The 23,950-nt window shown below is 39.4% G+C and overlaps 1 protein-coding gene across 3 annotated transcripts in view; it reads right to left on the bottom strand.

Moving 5' to 3' along the window:
- DOK7 (docking protein 7) overlaps positions 1-23,950 on the bottom strand; it is a 93,803-nt gene that overhangs the window by 16,682 nt on the left and 53,171 nt on the right. For all 3 annotated transcript variants that reach the window (XM_054031010.1, XM_054031009.1, XM_054031011.1), the window contains one exon: positions 5,737-5,779. In XM_054031010.1, the coding sequence (XP_053886985.1) occupies positions 5,737-5,779 (43 nt within the window). The remainder of the gene's footprint in view (positions 1-5,736; positions 5,780-23,950) is intronic.

Genomic DNA, 23,950 nt, shown 5'->3' with positions numbered 1-23,950 from the left:
GGTTTTGCCTTTATTCCCTTATTCATCCTCCAGAACATTTCCAAGTCAACTTTATGCAGCTTTTGTATAACAAGCAAAGAAGTTGTCACATGGAGAAAGCTCTGTAGTGATATAGATTACACTGATCATTTGAAAGATTAAAAAAGGGAACAGCACACACAAGAAATGGAAAAGTTTTAATGATGATGAAGCCTAATTATATTCAGGTTCATTGCTTTAGGGGGGATTATCTGCTACGGTTTTAATTAAGTTCCTGATTTTGCACAGTCAATTAAAAAATGAAGGCAAAATTCTGTCCCACTTCTATGAGTGTAAAAAGTGGTGGTAGCAACTGTGAGGCCACCACAACTTTGTCCCAATACATAGGTCCTATGCAAGGCTAGAGTCACCACTGGTGCTAGCTGTTGCTAGTAGTTGGTGCTAGTTGATGGGGAGGTGGAAGGAATATTGTCCTGTCCTTTTCAGCACTTGACAGCAGAGCTTGCCCTAATCAGAAGGGATTTTATGCTGCTCCTTCTTCAAAGCTGATTCTGTGGTGGCACTACTGGCTCCTGGAGGCATCTTGCTTACTTGAGCACACATGTACCTACAGGGAACAGCTCCATTCTGCGCCCTCCCATGGATACTATCACAGTGCCATAATGGAGTTCAGGATATCTTAGTCCTGCAAATCCAGCAGCACCAAGTTTTCCAGGAAGTCTACTTCCATCTCATTCTGCTCAGCCTGGCTGAAGTTTTTAAGACAGATGCAACACATGATTTTAAAACAGAATTAAATTATTCATTTCACCAGGTTATTTTGCACTTAGTAGCAGTTCTTGAAAGACATTTGAACAAAAGTGTTATTCATGGACATATTTGTGAACACTTTTTCCACAGCATGTTTGAGTTGCTATTAGAATTAAACACATTTCTTTTAAGCTAATGGAGCTACTGTTCACTATATGTAACCACTAGTAATTAACTGAGAAATGTTTAACCTATTGTGTTCGTGTGACGAACTGGGACTGTTCTTGCTGGGGTGTGGGAATGCTGACAGGATGGTCTGCATCGGAGGAGGGGAGTCGGCCCGAGGGAACATACCTGAGCTTGTAACATGAGAACCCAGGAGGGGGTTGGAGGTCAGGTGACTCCGGGGCCCGGGAAACGGGACAAAGGCTGTGGGAGGGGTCGCTGAAAGGAGAGTGCTGGAAGCAGGCTGGGAGGCAGAGATGGCTCTGACCCCCCAAAGGGGGGTGGGCTGGCATGCCCTGGGACCCCAAGCTGGACCTAACTGAGGGGGGGCCCTGTTGTCTGTGCCTGCAAGACCTGTCTTGGACTGTATTCCTGTCATCCAAATAAACCTTCTGCTTTACTGGCTGGCTGAGAGTCATGGTGAATCGCAGGAAGCCGGGGGTGCAGGGCCCTGAGTCCCCCAATACTCCGTGACAGTTCGTGCCACTGGTAGCTGAACATATAACTCCAGTTGTTTATTCAAAACCGAAGTGGTTAGCAAAAGAAATGTTGTATAGAGGACATAGAACTTCATTGCACTGTAAAGAAGTCTTTGCATTTGTGCAAGGTATTTATGTGCATAGTTAGTGCAATTGTTTATGTAAACTGAGGATTAAGATGCACAAAGAAACAGGCATGTGACTAATTGGGTTGCTGCATGTTCAGGTAACAGTTGTGCATGCAGTTACACCCACAAGTTATACATATGAATGTGTACATCTTGCACCATGGCTTTTTGTCTGCATGGCCTATTTGGCCAATTCATTAGATCAGTTACCTCAAATTAAGTGATTTTCTCAAAACTCCTTGTCAGAGACTGTCTTTAGTTTGGCACCAGCAAATTAAAGGCAGGGGATGAAAACGGAGATAAAAAAAATATATGTAATAAAGAAATGTGGGCAAGCTCTAATGAGACTCCCTAAGCCTGATACAATTCTTTGAATACGGTTGGATAACAAGGGACCTTCAGCACGTGACCTGGATTAAAGATGAAGGAAGCAAGATATCCTGACAGTATTACTTTCCAAAGCATTGCAACACATCAGGTACAGTTACATTTAATGAGTCTGCAAATACAAAGACAATACTTTAAAAGGAAACATCTGAGATTGATAAAGAGGAGACACTGAGAAAGAAGTTGTGGGTTTCTTATATAGAATTTAAGAAGAAATTCCAAAGATGCAGTTATAAAAAAGTAGAAGAGATGAAGATATCACAAAGGAGGCTAAGAAAATAAAAGGTAGATGAAGGATTAAAAAAAAAAAATTGTTTGGACTTTTATAAAAGTGTTCTTACCTTCCTTTGCCATTCTTTCATTTTCTAACCTTTATTACACATTCTATATCTTGCCCACTATTACATTCAAATCACCACTTTTCTTTATCTTGCTGATTTCTTCTTCTTTCTGTCAGATGAATTATATTGATCCATTTTCAATTAATATTCTTGCCATGCATCATTGCTTGTGTAAATGACTTTCAAATCTTCTCATCCTTTAAAGGAAAGATCTATTTTCTCACTAGGTGAATATTTAATTGTAAATTTTGAGAGAGCTTTGCATCTGTTTCCCATTTTCCTTGTATTCAGATGGATAACAGGGAGAAGATTGTAAATTTTCAAATAAATTTCTCTTAGTGGCACATTTATAATAAAGTGAAACACTTTCTCTGCTGCAAAAATTATTATAATTCCAACAAGGTTTTTCTTTATGCATACTTTTTTAAAATTATGGCAGAATTCTTCATCTCATGAACATCTTGAACTTCTGAACTACATCAGTGGGATTATATAATGTACTGTTAGATTTGCTTTGCTTAGATGAGCAAACATTTCCTGTAGATACAGCCATTATACTCTCATTATGATTACATTTTCTTTGCTAAAAGATAACATGTTGAAATATACTCAGAGGCAAAACCACAGCATATTCTTCCTTTTGCCAGCTTCATTACATGCATTTATATTATTATGGTCCCATTAATAATTCCACTATTGTTTTTGTTCTGTTGAAGTGGTCATTTGACTTTTAAATTACTTGGGGATAGATTGTTACACCATTACTCACATTAAGTAGTACTCTTTGGGCTTGTCTCCACTTACCAGGGGATCGACGCATGGCGATCAATCCAGCAGGGGTCGATTTAGCGGGTCTAGTGAAGACCCGCTAAATCGACTGCTGATTGCTCTCCATCAACTCCGGTACTCCACCAGAACGAGAAGGGTAAGGGAAGTCAACAGGAGAGTTTCTCGTCGACCTAGCACAATGTAGACACCACAATAAGTTGACCTAATGTACGTCGACTCCAGCTACGTTATTCACATAGCTGGAGTTGTGTAACTTAGGTCGACTTAGCCCCGTAGTGTAGACCTGCCCCTAGTATCCTCATTCATTTCAATGTGACTACTCAAGGAGTAAGATACTACTAACAAGAGTAACAATCCAACCCTTGGTATTATATCCTCCTGCCATGCACTAGAATTATTCCATAACTTCTGAGTATCATCACTGTAAGAAAATGCTTATTTGCTTAAATAAAATGTTCTAGTGCTTATTATATAAAAAAGCCAAAAGTATGATGTATTTTTTCAAGAAGGGTGATCTCCCTTTTTGCTGGCTCAGCATGCCCCCAGGAAATCTGCACATTAATTGTAAGCACAAATCTGTGTATGTGTGCGCGCGCGTGTGTGTGTGCGCGCCTCTAGCTACTTGACAGCAGGCACAAATCAGGCAATTAGAGATACAAATACTCGCCAGATGAAAATATACCACAGATAAAAAGTGCAAGTTGCCACAATCAAGTGATCCTTTTTGAAGATGCAATTTACACCTATATCTTATACTCCTGCAAAATATTGAAAGTACAAATACTGGTACTTAGACTACTTACTCCCTGATTTTGTGTGCAGAGGAAGTAGTCGTCTATGTGCTATTATTTGAACCTATAGTTCATTTGCAGGTTGAAATAATGGCAACCCAAATATTGCAGCTAAAAATTGCAACTACAAATGAGAGGCCTTGCTGAATTTTAGTCCTTAAGTCATTTAAACTTCATTCTTTCTATTTTATAAACATTTCCGTCATAAAGTAGACCTCTAATTTGTTTAGGATAACATTGCTAAATATTAGAAGACTGGGTAGTAGAAGGAAAGACGACAAAATTAGAAGCAGCAATCCAAATTCCGCTTTCTGTTACACCTGTATAAACCTGGAGTAACTCCACTGATTTTACTGCAGTAACAGAGGACAAGACTTGCCATATGGTTCAAAATGAATTATCTCCATCTTACATAATGCAAATCATTCCAATAACAAGTGATCTTCATTAGAAAGATTTTCTGGGGCTAAGAAATCTGTTTGATTTGTTCATTCTGGAATCAATCTACTCATGATCTCATAAAATCCAGCTGCTAAAGCCTTAGAAGTAGGATAGATGGTATAAAATGAGAAACAAATATGTAAACACAATTTTTTGTTTGTTTTGTTTTTTATGTATAGCAGAAGCAGGAAACCTGGGACAAATTCAGTGGGTCCATTGGACTACCAGGAAGTAAAGGGAGCAGTTAAGGAAGATAAGGATGTTGCAGAGTTGCTAAACAACTTCTTTGCAACTGTCTTCACTGAAGACAATGTGGGGGTGCTACATACCCCAGACTGACTGTACTCTTTTAAGATAAAGATGAAATCTTATCAGAGATCGAGATGATTCATAGATTCCAAGGCCAGAAGGGAATATAATGATCATCTACTCTGACCTCCTGTATAACACAAGCCATAGAATGTCCCCAAAAATAATCCCTAAAACATATATTTTAGAAAAACATCCAATCTTGATTTGAAAATACTTAGTGATGGAGAATCCACCACCACCCTTGGTAAATTGTTCCAATGGTTAATTATCTCACCTTTAAAAATTTACGCCTTATTTCCAGTCTGAATTTGTATAGCTTCATCTTCCAGCCATTAGATCGTGTTATACCTTTCTCTGAAAGAGAAGGTGCTGGAACAATATGGTAAATTAGACAGAGACCTTAGGGAGAGTAAGACAGTTTCCATGCAAAAGTACATAACAAGTTGTCGTTACCTAAATAACCTGAGGTCCTAGTTAATCTTGTGAGCCAGATTTGTAGCTTCTTTTCCAGCTTTTGTGAATCAGTGTAGTTCCACAATGGAGCTGTACTGATTTACTGAGGATCTGGCCCTATGCATTTGAATGTTATTTAGAGGTCTTGGATGTGTACATTATGAATGGTTCTATGTGCGCAGCGAAAGGAAGCGCGTTGTGGAGGTGAAGAGTCTTCAGGTGCCTGGGGATATGAATGAGTTTGGGTGGAAGGCATGTGAATTGAGTTTACTCTGGATGCTACTGGAGCCTTCACCATAGACCCTGACCTTATTGATTGTATTGGTAGGAAATGCACTTGAGCAACCTTACCTCTAAATTAAATACTTTTTTCAAGTTTGTGAACCCATGCCTTGCGTTGAACAGCAGTTGAAGACACTACAGGTTTTTAATATATTTTACAAAATGTAAATCATCCAGACTGCACTAGAATAACCAACTGCAGGGGGAATCCTTTCCCACAAAGAAACTCAGTCCTGAACGTACAGTCCTTACATGGTCCACAATCCTACCGACTGCAGGATTTGGCCTTCAATTTGCCTCTCTCCCCCTCCCACCTTTTTGGCAAATTGGGATTACAAATAGTATTATTAGCAAACCAATCAACTAAATGGGCTCCTACCTGGGAGAGCTGGTAAGACTCCAGGCTGTAAAACTGCTGTTCCCTAAACAAAACAGAAAGGGTTAGTATGAAATCTCTCTTTACATGTAAAAAAGAGTTACATAAAAGTACAATCAACATTGTGAAGGAATCTTTAGTTATGCAAAAAAGCCTTTTTAAAATCTGGAACAGCAACAAAGGTATCCTGGAAAAAAATGTATAAAAATACCTATATGAAATGTCTACAATATACTTTTAAGGGTCACTAACATTACTTGGACTGCCTTGAAACATACATAAACAGCTATTCTGAAACTCAGCACTGATTATGAATTAATTATGAATTAAGTGGAAAAAAGCAGCTTAACTCTGTAATTCAAGATTAGATAAAATCAAAATTAAAGTAACAGGTTTAATGTAAGGCTGTATGTGTGCTTGAGTCTCTCCGTATGCAATATAATAGATCACATTCACCTTGCCACACACGGCGTTAGACTTCCCAAAAAATCTGAAATAATTTTTCTCAATCAGTAGAAAACAAAGTAAAATTGTCCACATTAATTATTAGCTACATTAAAATTCAAGTCACATGGAATTCCTGCAGGAAACATGCACAAAGAAAACATGTTATTTTAAAATCTAAAAACACATGATGTGATATGCCACTGGGTGACAGTGTAGTGTGGCACCAAACACTGATGACTGGGGGAAACTGTGTGAGATGATTCATTATCTGTGAGAAAAATCTAAGCACTGTGGCAGATGTACAGCTCAAGTTTTTACTAGTAATTAATCTGTTAGGTGATCTTCAAAAGGCTGTTATAATTTTTACTCTAGAATCCCTATATCTTTTCCAATGCCTATATAACGTCAGACTTTGCTTATGCTTTTTTGGTTGATAACACATTAATTCAGTGGAAAACTCATGCAATAAAAATCTTTCAATTTATTTACTTCCTTCAAGTTCTGATTCTCAACTGCCTACCTCTGTTCAGAAGTTATATACATAAATTCAGTAAAAAATAAATAAATACAGCCTTAGAGACCTGATCCAACTCCCATTAAAGTAAATGGGAAGACTCCCATTTACTTGGATGGGAGTTGGATTGGGACCTAAAGATAAGAAGAAAAAAATATTGGTTCAGGTAATGAAGAGAAGGTTACTTACCTTGTGCGGTAATTGAGGTTCCTTGAGATGGTTGTCCCTGTGGGTGCTCCACTTTGGGTGTCAAGACACCTATAGCGGAGCACCCACAAGGACACTCTCCAAGAAGAACTATACATTAGAAAGAACTCTGCTCAATGTTAAACAACAAAAGAGAAGTATTTAGATTTGCAATGCAAAACCATCTCTAACTGTGGGAAGAGCACACAGGAGACAGTTTCAAGCCTTAACTGACTCCACTACAGTCATGAAATCTAAAGCTTCAATATTTACTTGTGTAATCATGCTTGCTATATTTTTTAACATTTGGGAGATTGATTATGAGCAATTGTTTACACTGGAAGGAAAGAAAACACTCCATAAAAAGAAGCAGAGCCAAGATTTCATTTCCATAAATCCAGCAGCATTTCAGAAAAAGAAAAGAGCATTTGTTCAAATTAAACGCAAGTGTTGCTGTTCATTTCTATAGTTACGGGGTGCCAATCTACAAGTGGATGCATTTCAGTGATGAGTAAAATGTTTTTTATATATGTAAAGTCTGAAAAATGTTTTGAGTTCCTTTAAGAGGAAAGTTGTTATTATAAGGAGAGTTGATCTATTATATCCACTATTACAAAGTGAGTGGATATTATAAGGGGAGTTGATATATTTCGGTTGCCTAACTTTTTCATTATAATAGATTCTTGCAACCATTTTTGAGAAGCTATAATATCTCCATTTTAATTCTGCAGGGGTGACTCCCTGAGGCTAGAGAAGTGCCTTTTTTTTGTTCCATAACAACTCAGGTTTGCTAGGTTATAATATGTTCACAATCACCACAGCTCTCACTTGTGTTCCTCAGGAAAATTTTGGAAGACTGGACATGAATATTCTATAGCCAGGCCCATGTTACCACAAAAACAGCAGCTGCCAGTTAATTTAGTTAATCCAGTACCTCAAGTGATCGATTATGTGCTGTAGATTTAGGGTTCTTACCCTGCTAATGATGAGGGGTTGTATATATAAGAATTTGTTTTCACCTTTTTCCTTAAAAAAAAAACCCTACATAATTACATACACAAAACCTGTGTTCAAAGAACATTTTATTTAGCTTGCAAAGTCAAGCACTCACCAGTGAGAAAAAGCTAGATTTAAGGTTGCCAGTGCAACTTTAATTTCCCCCCATTGTGCATATGAATGATGATGATGATATCAAGAAGGCTGAGGTTTTTAACGCCTGTTTTGCTTCAGCCTTCACTAAAAAGTTTAAAAATGATCAGATACTTAACACTGTTAATATTAACAATAAGGAGAACGGAACACAAGCCAGAAAAGGGAAAGAACAAGATAAAGACTATTTAGATAAGTTAGATGTATTCAAATTGGCAGGGCCTGATGAAATTCACCCTAGGGTATTTAAGATTGCTGAAGCAATCTCCAAACTATTAGTGATTATGTTTGATAACTCATGGAGGATGGGGAGATCCCAAAGGACTGGAGAAGGGCAAACATAGCACATATCTTTAAAAAGGGGAACAAAGAGGACCTAGGGAATTAGAGACCAGTCAACCTAACTTCAATACCTGGAAAGATACTGGAACAAATTATTAAACAATTAATTGATAAGCACCTAGAGGATAATGGGGTAATATGTAATAGTCAGCATGGATTTGTCAAGAACTAAATCATGCCGAACCAACCTGATTTCCTTCTTTGACAGGGATACTGGCCTAGTGGATAAGGTGAAACCTGAAGACATTATAGGTCTTGATTTTAATGGGGCTTTTGTCACAGTCCGACGACATTCCCATAAGCAAACTGCGGAAATATGGTCTAGGATAAATTACTCTAAGGTGGGTTCACAACTGATTGAAAGACTGTACTCAAAAGAGTAGTTATCAATGGTTCTCTGGGAGGGTGTATTGAGTGGGGTCCCGCAAGACTATGTCCTGGGCCCAGTAGTATTCAATATTTTCATTGGCAAGAGATTATGCTTATAAAATTTGTGGATAATGCCAAAATGGGGGTGGTTGCAAGGACTTTGGAGGACAGGATTAAAAGTCAAAACAACCAGGACAAATTGCAGAATTGGTCTGAAATCAACAAGATGAATTCCAATAAAGACAAGTGTAAAGTACTACATTTAGGATAGAAAAATCAAATTTACAAATACAAGATGGAGAATAACTGGCTAGGCAGGAGTGCTCTGTAAAGGATCTGGGGTTCTTAGTGGATCATAAATTGAGTCAACAATGTGATGCAGTTGTGAAAAAGGCGAATATTCTCGGATGTATTAACAGAAGTATCATTTATAAGATATGGGAGGTAATTGTCCCACTCTACTCAACATTGGTGAGGCCTCAGCTGGAGTACTGTGTCCAGTTTTGAGTGCCACACTTTAAGAAAGATGTGGATAAATTGGAGAGAAGCCAGAGTAAAGCAACAAAAAGCTTTAGAAAAACTGACATATGAGGAAAGGTTAAAAAACTGGGCATGTTTAGTCTTGAGAAAAGAAGATGGGAGGTGAGGCAGGGAAGGGAAGAGACCTAATAGTCTTAAAATACGTTAAGGGATATTTTAAAGAGGATGGTGATCAATTGTTCACCATGTCCACTGAAGGTAGGATAAAACGTAATCAGCTTATCTGCAGCAAGGGAGATTTAGGTTAGATATTAGAAAAAAAACTTTCTAACTATAAAGGAAGTTAGTGCTGGAATAGGCTTCCAAGGAAGATTGTGGAATCCCCATCCTTGGAGGTTTTTAAGAACAGGTTAAGTCAAGAACCCTTCCTGCCCTGCATTAAAATGAGACAGCCCCTTCCTCATTCAGCATACAGGATGGTTGTGTAAAGGGCCAGAATTAAATAGCTACCTGTAGAGCATTCTTTTAACTTTGTCAAAGTACAGTCATATAAATACACAGCAAGATATTACAAGTCCTGAGAAAGTGAGAGGTAGGAAGCAGGTATGGTGGTAGTAAACTCTACCCCGATATAACGCGGTCCTCGGGAGCCAAAAATCCTTACCGCGTTATAGGTGAAATCCCATTATATCGGGGTAGCGGTGGCAGGGCTCCAGAGGTGATTTAAAGTGCCCGGGGCTCCCCGTAGGAGCCAGAGCCCCAAGCCCTTTAAAGCACCACCCAAGCCCCACTGCCGGAGCCCCGGGGTTACCGCTCTATATGTGAGCCCGTGTTATATTGGGTCGCGTTATATCGGGGTAGAGGTGTATTCTAATATTCTGAATAACTTACTACTAATTGATTAGATTTTTCACTTGAAGTTATCACCTAAAAAGTGGCTTTGACACCTTCTAACTCAACAGCTCTGCTCCCTGTATGTATTTAAAGTCATAACTATCACTTAACTGACAAAAATAAGATTTTGCTCCTTTTTAGTCCTGTCAGCACTGCAGAAGCTTAACACCTACAGGAACATGAGTAGGATTCTTTGTTGGCTCATGCACCATCCACAGAATTGTTAATTAAATTTCAATTGCAGAATTGTTAGGGTTGCTGGTGAGAGAGCTAAAAAGAATTCAGCTGGACTTTCAGATGTCAGGATGAGCTTGCATTACTAGCAGTTCAGAAAACCACCTTTTTACTTGTAAACTGAGCTAATTTGATATGGAAATAATGAAAAGCCTCCGAGATCATCCTTTTACACCTTTTTGTACAGCACCTAGCACAATGGGGCTGCTAGGTGCTATTACAATACAAATACTAAATAAAATAAAATAATAAATGAGAATACTCAGCTACCATGAGGAGTGTGTTGCAAATGGGCAGATAAATTAAATAGACAGGAAAAATTATACAGAGAAAATCAAATACATATGATTTTTAGATACATAATTAAAGTAGAATAGTTAGATTACAATAAGTAGATATAAAGATAGAAATGGTTAATTAGAAAAGATTAGGTAAAATTAGATAAGATTTTAGATACTGTTAAATTAGATTAGCTAGATTTGAATATCTGGACCAGATTAAGATAAATAAGATTAGATACTAGGTAGAATAAGATGTGATTACATACAACTAGATAGACCAAAAAAATGATAAAATTGGTAGACTGAATAACTAGATAGTCACAGAAAAACAACAAACATTGAACCCCATAATGACATTTTTACTGACTAACTTTGCAGAAAATTGCCATACTCAAATAGAATTGCATTGTCCATCCTTTTATGCAATACGCCATATTTTGCTGTTTCTACATCTTTTGGCCATATCTTACAATCCTTATTCAGTGAAAAATTTCACTGAATCACTATGACTTTTGCCACGGTAATGACAGCATTGTCAGATCCTTTAGTATACAAAAGTTGGGGTTGGCATGTTTAAGTGAAACAAAAACAAGTGTTCTTGTCTGTCTGCACCATTTTCACATTATTACATAAGTTTACAAATGTAACACAACATTCTCAAATACAAAATGAAAAATATAAAGAGGTGCATAGTATAGATCTGTAAACTATAGCTGGGTCAAAGCAGCAAGAAGATAATTTACCCAACTTAAATTATGTGTATCTTTGTTATGTATGGTATGAAGCTTGGACAATGAGTATCAAAGTTTATGCATAAATCCAACCATTCTGCTATGACTCATGAAATAATTTAGGTGAAGCAGCTTTCTAATGTAGGCTTTTTTATCTATGACCCAGGAGCTGGGTATTGAAATAATGTAATGCATGGACTTAGTTCAAACAACCTCACCATTACAACACCCACAGTAAACGGATATGTACCGTTTGCGTATTGCACATCATGAACTCCATGTCCAAGGCTATTTTAACTCTGGTAGGGATCTGGTTGCTGTCAGATGACATTCATTTTTGATGTTCTACTTTCAAATATCTTGGGTAGGGTTCAATGATAGATGTCAGGAGGACCTACTAGGTTGATATACTGGATCATTATTCACAGATTAGCTCTGTTACCCTGACTAACTACACATAACCTAACTTTGGTATGCATTTCCATCTTTGCAAATAGGGACCATGGCACATGATTTTTTATGGTCAAAAAAGTAAGTTTTTAAATGTGCCTATTCTATAGCAATGTGTTCATCCAGTTGATATTAAGATGGCATTTGTCCATTTTAAATCCTATTAAACTGCTGATTTACTTGACCAGATTTCATTTAAAACTATAAGCCAGTCAGAAATACTGTCACATGTAGAATGTACAGCTTTTCCTTTCTTAACAGGCCTACAATCTCATTTACAAACTACTGAAATATTAATATACAACAATTGATCTCCTCACGTGCATCACTTCATACAGCCCCGCTCCTGCACTGCTAAAGTTAATGGGAGCTTTGTCTATCACTTCAGTTCAGTAGATGCAGGATAAGGCTCAACAGCCCAGGTTCTCTACTCCACCAGATAACATGATTTAAGCTTGCCAACTTGATATTTGTACTGGACAATTTCCCTGCATAGGGAAATTTCTGACAGCTTTAGACTGATGTAGGTGGCATAGCCACTTCCTAGGCCAGCTGTCCCCCACCTCCTCAGTATAATAAGGGGAGAAGGGAACCTGTTTGGGGCTGGGTGGACAGTGGGTGTGCCAGGAATGTCATGAAGCCAGGCTCCACTATGCATGATCCCTGGTGGTAAAAGCTCATAAGTTAGAATAGATTCCCTGTTGCTTTAACTTCTACCGAGGCCAAGCAGCCAGGGATAAGGGAGCCACAACAATCTTTTTGCAGCCACCACACTCCACTACATGTCCAAGCTATGACTGGATGAATTGGAACCAAAGTTCCTAATTCAGGGCTATATGCACAGGAACACAGAACTGACACACGGGGTCACACTAACGTTCATATAATGTGGTATCCTAACTCTGACAGTGGCTAGTCCCACGTGCTTCTGTGAAGATGCAAGAATAACCTGCGTACAAGGAAAGTTTCTTTATAGCCCCTCCCCCACACTAGTTCTAGGTTGGCATAAGCCTTGATGCATGAGGATTTATATTCCAGATAGGCTCTCGTATCATGTGCAAAATGAAGAAGTTTGTAGCAACTGACATGAAAAACTTATCTTAAAAGCTGCCAGCTAGAAGTTGTGATTGCTCCGTAGGATGGCACCCAGTCAGAGCTAGGGCTGTCTGGAAAACAAGAATTCCATTTTGTGAAAAATTTCGAGGTTTTTGGCATTAGGTTCCATACTGGAACCTTTGTATATTTAAAAAAAAAAAAAAAAAAACAACAACCCACACACACAGGAAGAGTCAACCTCAAAATATCCAATAGCCCAGTGGTTAGGGCACTCATCTGGGATGTGAGAGCCATATTTCAAATCCCTCCTCTGCCTGACTGAGACCAGGGACTTGAACGTTGGCCACTGAATATTTAATTATTTATACACAGTAGAACTGCTCCATCAGGAGAGATTGAGACAGCCAGAGACTGGCTCTGTAGCCGGATGGTTAGGACACTCAATGTGAGAGACCCACGATCAAGTCCCTTGTTTGCATCAGGCAGATCAGAAACTTGAACCTGGCTTTCCCACATCCTGGTGGTAAATTCCCAACCAGCTCTAATCAGAGATTAATTTGGCTTGGTGCAAAGAATTTCACACACAAGTACAAGGTAAAAAGTACTGATGAGTGCAATGGTACCCAATCCACCATTAATTAGTGCTGCTGCACAGCCACCAGGTTATGCCTTACTTCACCACAGATTGGCAGTAGAACTGTTGTATGGTCCAATATCAGGCCTGCAGGAGCATAGAGAACATTTTTTAACCCCAGCCCTTCAGAAAAATGGTAGTGATTAAATGGAATACAAAAACCAAAAGTATATTGTCAAGGTGCTAAAATAAAATCATGGCTGATTAAAAGCTTTTTCGTGTCACCACCAAGCAGTTGATAGTCTTCAAAATATCACAATGAATGCTGGTGATATGCTAAGTTTTCAAAACTCTCATAAGAAACTAGACAACTCTAATAAAAAATACTAAGTAGCATACATTATCTTATCATACGAGGACTTGCATTTCAGGGCCATTATACTGAACAAGCTGAAAATACACCCTTATGTGGACAGCTTGACTGCAACTATGTTCAACTGTTTTGTCTGCAGGCAGAATATAATCCTGATATTTCCATATGGTTGAAAAAAAGAGTCAAGATAAATTCAGTTATTCAAAATGAGATAGTGGAAACCATGAGTCTTAAATCCAGGAGGGAGATTTCTGAGAAATTTCCTGGAAAGTGGTCTATAATTATGGTAGCTGAAACAATGGAATTCTCCATCAAAGAGCAAGTGATTTTATGGATGTGATATGTGGATGATGACATGAATGTTGATGAAGAGTTCACTGGATTGTACAATATAACCTGTACGTCTGCAGAGGTATGTGTGTCAGTAATTAAAGATATACTATTGTGTCTAAATCAGAGGCTCAGCAACTATCATGGACGTTATGAGGGTCGTGCTAATATGGCAGGCTTAGTATCAGGCGTAACAATTAGACCGCATGAGCTACATAACTCATTGCTATCGACATGCTTTGAATTTGGCATGCCGGGACTTTTTAAAAATAATACAACCCTAATAGTTACCCTTGAAACTATTTACAAAAAAGTCACAAAATGTAATTTAAAATCACCCAAATGAAATATTACATTTCAACCCGTTAAATATGAAGTGTTAAGTACATTGCCAAGCATCAATATCCTCTGTCCAAAAAAGTGGACTCTCTGCAGAAGCACTGGCTTCAATTTCTAAGAACTACCTTGCGCTTTGAGCATCTCCAAAGGTTGCAAAGGATGCAACAAAAGGTTCTGAAATGAGCACTCAAACTGATGGTGTAACAACTCAAATGGAAAGTTGAATTTCCTTTTTGGTATTGAACTTGCTTGAAAAGTTCTCAATGTGCTAGATGGTATGTCCAAAACTCTGCAAGTGTCAGACATTTCAGCAACAGAAGGCCAATCTTTTATGAAAAGGACACTTAATTTACCTTAGTCCATCCAATCAGATGAAAGCTAGAACTTATTTTGGGAGCAAATCCCCCAGAAAAGTTTCAAGTTGGAGACAGTCAGCATAAAAGATAAAAGTTCAAGAAACTGCAAACAGGCACAGATGAACCCAGTGCAGCAAAAGAATGTTGTATGTATATCTACCTCAAAGTAACTGATTTTACAATGTCCATTAGTCAATCAATATTTGAACAGAAAGGCTACCAAAATATTCAAAATCTTGAAACTCTCATAACTCCAAACATGCAAGTTCATGGCCTGCTTCAGGTGAATGGTTCCAATTTCATCTATGATTTTCTGATTACTCAGCTTCATCTGTTGCAAGCCAACTGTCAGCTTACAGAAAGATCACTGAAGTCAGTTCATAAATATCTCAGTTCACTCAGCCAAACCAAATGTCAGCTGTTTTCTGAAGTGATGATGTGGATGAAAATGATTTTGGTGATACCAGCAACCAACACTGTGAGTGTAGTTTCAATGCTCTCTGCTATGCTAAAACATGGCTTTGATCCACAATGGGACAATCACACCTCCAATACTGTATGATTTTACATATACACACAGATAACATTTTATATGTATGCAAGGGAAAAAGCGACAGCTTGCAAATGTTGCAGAGGAATTCATTTCGGGAAACCCAGGGTAAAGATCATTTGGAACATTTTTTGAATATATGTTATTATTTTTATTCATGTTCAAAAAAATGAGTAATTTTGTACCAGGACTAAATTTGTCCACTTTTAATAAAGTGAGAAACTTCTGTTTCAAACTCAGTATTTCCTTTATTTATTTATGCAATCTCTAAATTTCTGGGGAGGCTACTACTCTCTTCCGGCCCCGATTTGTCTATTCTATCGAAGGAGTAGCTAGTGCATCTGTATGGCAGCAGATCCACTGGCCTCGGTGTGCAACTATTCAGGGAGTCACACTGGTGCTGGAGATTTGGCACACCTGAAATCATGTCTCCCTTCCCTCCCCCACCCAATCTGTATACATTACATATAATAGGTTGCCCTAGTGACACAAGATAGAAGTTCCATGGCAGGCATGGAGGGCTCCACACATCTGCAGTAAGTAGGATTTGACACCTAGCAAATCACCGCAGCAACAGTACACAGGGTGCTCTCTTTCAACCATGATGATGATGAGCATTGTATTCCTGAGGAGAAGGATGGGATAGCTCGTGTCTTTTTATGGTGTCCCCAGCTGTAGAGGACTATGTGGTGCCATAGTCATATGAGAAGCAGTATTCGTGCTGCCACACTTTTGGACACTTAGCCCCAATTTTATATTGTTATGGCACTTTTATGACTCTGTACAAGCAAGTGATTTTCAGGTGGAGGTGAAGGCATGCTGTGTCATGGTTTCTATGTTAACATGTAGCTCTTCTATTTACAGTATGTATGGTATCATCAACACTCAGTCCCTCGTTCGCCATTGGTTACATCAACAGGATGGATTAAAATTAAATGCCACTTATATTTGGCACTGGCAGCACAATATTTGTTTATACGGATAGTGGACCATATCCCTCATCCTGTCTGAACTGTGCTCACTGCAAGACTAGGGGAGGTGGGGTGTAATGGTAATCTTTAACCTCCTTCACATTCCTGCAATGCTAGGGCTGGCAGGGGTTGAAACCGTCTCAGACATAAATTGGAGCAGCCTATAGGCTGCTCTAGCTTATGTCCATCTTTCCATAGCCTCATGGGGACCATCCAGCAGCAAGGGATCACAGAGCACAGGGACACTAGTCATTCCCCCTTTCTGCTGGATTCACTACAGCATGTCACCTGTGGATTCCCTCTTAGAGGGCCAGATCTGCCAGCTTCACAGCTGGTTTGTGCCACTGGAACAAAGGAACAAAGGGGGGGGGAGGGTTGGGCTGAGCCCTCCCACCACAATTGCCTGAGCAACCATAAATCCAGTGTTAACTGTTTCAGCTTCATTCTGCCCACCAGTCCACCTCACCTGGGAATATTTTAATGGAATCTTAGGACTGGAAGGGACCTCGAGAGGTCATCTAGTCCAGTCTCCTGCACTTGTGGCAGGACAAGTATTATCAGACCATCCCTCACGGGTGTTTGTCTTACCTGCTCTTAAAAATCTCCAATGATAGGGATTCCACAACCTCCCTAGGCAATTTATTCCAGTGCTTAACCACCCTGACAGTTAGGAAGTTTTCCCTAATGTCCAACCTAAACCAACTTGACTTTTTTTTAAACTTTGCCTTCTGCTGAGTTACCAGCCAAAGCACTGTCCTGTCTTCCCATTGATAGTTACACCTGACTGTGGCACTGGCGAGCTCTCTCTGCTCCCTACTCTTGAATGTTGCTCTCTGGCTCCATCTTCTGGGTTTCCAACCCACATATGAGGTTTGTCAAAGTCTGCAGATTGTAACCACAGCCTGATAGGTTTGCAGGCAGACAGGAGTTAGCAAGGGGCCATTTTGTTCCTTACATTCCAATCATCAGGGTGCCTTCAATCACCATTAAAACAAAAACTCCACAAAAATGGTTCCTTCTTTCTTCCAAATGTGGGATTCCACTCCTAGAATCTTTACTGAGTAATTCTGAACAGGCAATAATCAGTCCTGTCTCAATGATAAATTTAAGGTTTAATATATCATGACTCCTCGAGACTAGACAAAGGATCAAATCCTCAATTGGTGTAAATTGATGTAGCTGCATTTATTTCAGTTGAGCTATGTTGATTTACTCCACCAGAGGATCTGGAAAGAAGTTTTAAACCAATGGAAAGAGACAATTCTTCTGCTTACTAATAGAACATATAGCATTTTTTCTAGCCCTGAAAGATGCTCCAATATCAGACTGTAAAGCATTTTTATATATAGAACAGCTATTCTGGGGATGTTTTAAAATATTACTTTCAATTTTTCTCGCATCCTGAATCCTGGTAATTAGGCATCTGACATTAGAAATGGAGAGATACAAATAACACTTCCAATAATATATTTTAAAACTGTCTAAACATATCCCAGATAGATGCACAAAGCTCACTGCAGGGTGCAAGAAAAAAAGTAATACTTTTAGATTGTCTCATTTGAGAGATAGAGTGTGACCTTCTAAATGTCATCTATGTGACTGTGCATCAGAGAAATTTTATGTGATATTAAAAGATTGCATTGTAATACATGTGCAAAAGGGGGAAGTTATTAGTACGCAGTCCACCTGATTTATGAATGCACAGCAGTACAACCTTAGCATTGCATTAATTATTGCCATTTTCACGGGTAATAAGGATTCATGAAAAAAGGTTTGTTTGTTGTTTAAATAATTAATGGATTATGCATACCCATATCCTGTTATTACTTCATAAAATAACTAAAGGAAAAGAATAACCCAGGCTCTCTACCATCTCCTTAGCCATGCAAAGAGACAAGATTTGCTACAAATCATTTCTTTTTTAGAAGTGATTAAGCCCTTTTGACTAGAGATACATGAATAGTAAAATCAATGTAAACTGTCCAGAATACAAAATTTGTAGTCCTTCTGTCTTGGTACAAAATTCAGAAAGATGGGGCAGTTGAAGAATCAGTACATAAGACAACACTTGTAGCCCTTCACACACATGAAAATAGATAGTTTCAAAATAAATCCAGTTATGATAATTGGGCAAAATAGCAAGTTCTTTTACATTTGTCCAAATATATTGTGATTAGTAATGATACTAAATTCTTAACAGAACATGGCAGCCATTTGAATATATAGGTCTCATCAGAGCCAATGGAAATCCTTGAATAGAAAGGCAAACAGCCATACACTGTCATTTCCAGCAGGAGTTAACGTCACACTACTGCAGGAATGATAGATGATTTAAATAAATAAATAAATAAAACAAAGCCACTCAATAGTACCATATTTACGGCATCAGACTTTCCTATTGAATTAAAGCTGCTAATTCACACTGATTCTGTACTGGGTGAAGCTCAGCTCATGCAAAGAGCTCAGAGAAGGCCTCAGCACCATTCAAGACCAGCTCATCCTCAAAATAGGGCTGAAATGGGACCCAGCTAGTACCTTATGCAAACCCTCTGAACAGGGGTGATTTTCATCACACTGTGTGCATCTAACGAACTGGGGGTCTGAACCTGCCCTTCATTATTTTGAATTCAATGGGAGCTGAGGTTCCACAGTACTTCACAGGCATCATTTAGCATGCGTGACAAAGTTCCTCCTCTATCTTGCTGGGTCCTGTGCTTATTGGCAGATTTTCTTGCCTCAGAGATTCACCATGTGGGTTGGGGAACAGCCCAGAGACCTTCCCCTCTGGAAGAACCCACAGTCCAGGGCAATTGGGAGGTTTGGGGGGGAACCCGGGCCCGCCCTCTACTCTGGGTTCCAGCCCAGGGCCCTGTGGACTGCAGCTGTCTATAGTGCCTCCTGTAACAGCTGCATGACGGCCTCAACTCCCTGGGCTACTTCCCCATGGCCTCCTCCAAACACCGTCCTTAGTCTCACCACAGGACCTTCCTCCTGGTGTCTGATAACACTTGTGCTCCTCAGTCCTCCAGCAGCACACCCTCTCACTCTCAGCTCCTTGCGCCCCCTGCTCCCAGCTCCTCGCACTTGCACCACAAACTGAAGTGAGCTCCTTTTTAAAGCCCAGGTGCCCTGATTAGCCTGCCTTAATTGATTCTAGCAACTTCTTCTTAATTGACTCCAGGTGTCCTAATTAGCCTGCCTTAACTGGTTCTAGCAGGTTCCTGATTACTCTAGTGCAGGCCCTGCTCTGGTCACTCAGGGAACAGAAAACTACTCATCCAGTGACCAGTATATTTGCCCTCTACCAGACTCCTGTACCCCACTGGTCTGGGTCTGCCACACATGTCAGAAGATTAACTCCATGGTTTGTTCAAATTCATAAGCATGTACCTAATGGTGCCACCCAGACTCACAGTGAGTAGGACCTTAGTATTCAAGTAGGCCAGTGAAGCAATCAGACTGTGCAGATTGAGGTACTATTCAATGTGTGTAATGGTGGAGTAACTAAGCCCCAATTTAAATAACAAATCATTTTCTATGTAGAAAACCATGACATAGTTTCAAGGCTTAAAGAAAGCCAACATAAATATAGTGCTATAGTTATAAAAAGTTGGCCATCAGTAACTGAAAATTCAGTAATTATCCCTGGAATTATTCATTATACTCTTGGACTGTAATGAACAGGAATGACTTTTAAAAACAAAAACAGATTTTTTGACCCAATAGATTTTAACAAGTCTTTTATGTGAGCACAGTGATTGAGTAAAATTCACAGCAGGTTAGACATCATGCACAAGGTCCAGTGACTCACTTAAATCCTTCACCTAGGGCTTCAGTGAGGCATCTGTCCTTTCCCAGTGAAAAGGGATGAATTTCAGCCAATGGTCATAGTAGAAACTCTGAGGGAATTTCATCATAAAATAGTTTTTATGCATGCACAGCTATAGGCTATTAAATTATCACAATTATTTGTACTTGTTCTAAAACATCAGTAACCTAAAAAGCAATTCAAGCAATTATAGAAAACTAAAACAACATATTTTCTACTGCATGCTAAGTTACTGCCTGCAATAAAACTTTACTGATGAGTGATAGGGCCCTGCAAAGCTGGGAAACCCCTGAAAATAACAAACACAGCCGCTTAATTATAGCAGCACTGCTACTGGGCACTTCTACAATAACAAACACACACAGTAAAGCCAGAGGGGATCAAATGTGGAATTGCTACAAAAGCTGGTAGAGACACAGGTCTGGCATCATGCTACAATTAAAAGAACCTCTGTGTCTGGAGCGTGAACACAGCAGCAAAACTAACAATGGTTTCTGGGGTTTACAATATGCTGTGATTACAACTTTGAAATTTACAGCTAAAGATTATATTAGTGAGGATCTGCTCCTTGTTCTTTTCCCATTTACACTGTTCTTACAAAGTGAGATAAATTTCTGCTTTCATGAACCAGCACTAAAAATATACTTGGGCCAGGTCCTCAGACAATGGAGCTGTGCCAATTCATATCAGATGAGGATCTGACTCCTTCCTTCAAGTCCACTCCACATAAGGAGAGAAAGTAAAAATCTTGTTATAGCCTGAGTATCTTTCACCGCACAAACAGAGGAACACAATGGGCCATAACAAAACACATGAGCAAGCCAAATCAGAATAAAAATGGAAGCCTTTCATGAAAAACACCTTTGTAACCATTTTCTCTCCTTTCTAACTGCTGGATCTTGCCTCTTGTTTAAAGCTGAGGTTAGTCAACTTCTCCCAGAAAAAAACAACAACAGGTAAGGAATTTTCCTCCGGTCATCACTGAATATGTTAAAATAACTAACTAAAATAATTTTTGTCTTCACTATATTAATTTTGCTGTTCATGACTTCTCCCCCATTCTTACTTCTGTCCATTTCTCATTCACAGATCCATCATGAACCGGAAATGGCCAGGAGTAAGAAAGAATGGGGGAGAAGACATGAACAGCAAAATTAATATAGTGAAAACAAAAATTAATTTTCCGCTCATTCACAGCCCATCACTAAAGTTAGAATTTGGCACCAGCAATAAAACTTAATCAGAAAACCTGGAGCACCTTGCAGTACTTTGAAACTTACCCAGATACAGGGTCTGCCTTGCATGTTGTCACTGCTGATGAAGAGTAGTGTTGCAAATTATTAATTACTATTATTATCAGATTTTCTATAGCAATCATCACCCAAATACCCACACGCTCTGCTATAACCCTTACTCTCACGTCAACTGGAGGAATTTTGCAAAGTGCTGCACAAAATTCAGATATGCTGTTGCTAAGCCATCGGGTGAGGATGCTTTTCTGCCCTTGTGTGTCAGATGGAATGTAATGAACAGTCCAAAATTGACTGTATTCCTGTTTGCTTAACATTTTCTGGCCTCAGTTCTCTAGTACCTTGGGGCTGCTTAAACCTGTGTGTGTCCTGACAGTAGAGGATTCTCCTCATGTAGGGGAAATTTGGGGTGGCACAGAGCTGCTTCTAGAGTATCCAGTGCACAGGGGATAGCTGGGAAAGAGAGAATCTGGCAGGACTCTCTTATATACCTTGAATTCACTGGCAGCTGGCTCCTCTAATTTACACTAAGGGCCAGGACCCAAATGCCCCAGGATCAAGGGAGTATAAAAGGCTCTAAAGCCACTTTTCTATCTACCCTCTGGACCCGTGTGTGCACGCTTCAACCATACTAGAGAACTGACGCCTCCTTTTTCAGTGCTTTTCTGCCCCTAATTTGTGCGACTGCTTCTCCTTTGAACGTTTCCGATCTGGAGCCAAAGAAGAGACTATTTTCTGCACCGTATGCATTTGTAAACTCAGAAAACATCCCGTCCTAAACAACAGTTCAATTGGGTGCAATTATTACTATTATATGGATTAAAGTGACACCTACAACATATACAGGGAGTCGCATCTTACGCAGAGGTTAGGTTCTAAAGTCAGCGCATAAGGCGAAAATCGCGTATAGTCAAAATTATCCTTGAAAATCCCTTAAATCGCCCATAAAGTACAGTATACATGGTTTTGTGTACAGTATACAACCCTATACAGTAATACTGTATGTATAAATGTATACAGTAATGTACAGTATATAATAAAGAGTACATATTCAAAATATAATTTTACAGTACTGTATTTTTAATTACATAAAAGAGAGAGAGACAGACGGAAGAATGAAAGAATAAAAAAGGAAAACAGTAAATCTAACCACTCACCATTCATCCTGGATATTCTTGCTAATCTACGACGACGATGACACTATTGGGGGGTCGTCAGGGCTTGATGTCGATCCAGGAGACGATGGGCCAGGCTCATCTGCTGCTGGTTGCTTTTTCTTGAAAAACATGGCGATCAGCAACTGTCGCTGTTGTCTCTTGAGCTGCTCAAACATTTCTTGATATGGTCTCAAATTGTCCATAATACTAGGTGTGATTTTGAGGCTTCGTTCCATAGAGGGATCGTATTCAGAAATTAAATCATTCAAGTGTTTCGCTTCTTGGAACACTTCAGCAAATTATGAAGATTCCAACTTGCTGGCTCTTCCTGTTCGTCGTCATCATCTTTGTCTTCTGTAGACGATTTTATCAGTTCCTCTAACTCTTTGTTAGTCAATGTTTCTCAATGGCTCTCAATTAATTCTTCAATTTCTTCCTCGAGGATGTCAACGAAGCGATCACCAACCAATTTCCTGGCCACCTGAACAATGTGTTTCACTTCTTTGTCAATGGTCGGGAAACTCTTAAAATCATTCACACATTCTTTCCATAGGTTTCGCCAACATGCATTGACTGTTTCAGGCTTGATTGCATCCATTGCCTGTTTAATATAAGTGATGCAATCGGCAATGTTGAAGAACTTCCAACACTCCATCACATTAAGATTGGGATCAGCATCCATAGCGCTACGTATCCGTGAGAATGTAAGCCTCATGCATGTGGCCTTGAAACAGCGAATCACGCCTTGGTCAAGAGGTTGGAGGTGGTATTGGGGGGGAGAAAGACGACTTCAATGTTGTTATGCACAAACCGGAGTCCCTCTGGGTGGCCAGGAGCATTGTCTACAATCAGCAACACTTTAAAGTCAAGTCCTTTCTCTTCGAGGTACCACTTGTCCTCCAGAACGAAACACTTGTGGAACCAATCCAGAAATAATACTCCCATCTCCCAAGCCTTTTTATTTGATTGCCAGAACACAGGCAGGAGATTTTTGTTCTTGCCTTTTAGGGCACAGGGATTTGCAGCCCTTTAGAGCAAGCCCTGCTTTATTAAATGCCCAGCTGCATTGCCACAAAACGACACAGTCACACAGTCTTTAGCTGCTTTGAAGCCAGGGGCTTGTCTTTCTGATTTTGAAATGTAAGTGCAGTTGGCATTTTTTTCCAGAAGAGCCCAGTCTCATCAGCATTAAAAACTTGTTCCAGAAGGGAGCCCTTTTCTTCTATGATTTTCTTTAATTGCTCAGGGTAGGCTTTTGCTGCCTCTTCATCGGTAGTCTGCACGTTTTTGAGGTTGAAGCGGTTCCTAAAACTGTTAGGCCAACCTTGGCTGGCTTTGAATTCCTTCTCATCAAA

The sequence above is a fragment of the Malaclemys terrapin genome, chromosome 5 (genome assembly GCF_027887155.1).
Source record: "Malaclemys terrapin pileata isolate rMalTer1 chromosome 5, rMalTer1.hap1, whole genome shotgun sequence".
NCBI lineage: Eukaryota > Metazoa > Chordata > Testudines > Emydidae > Malaclemys > Malaclemys terrapin.
The sequence above is the reverse complement of the archived record's forward strand: the minus strand, read 5'-3'. Positions and strand labels throughout refer to the sequence as shown.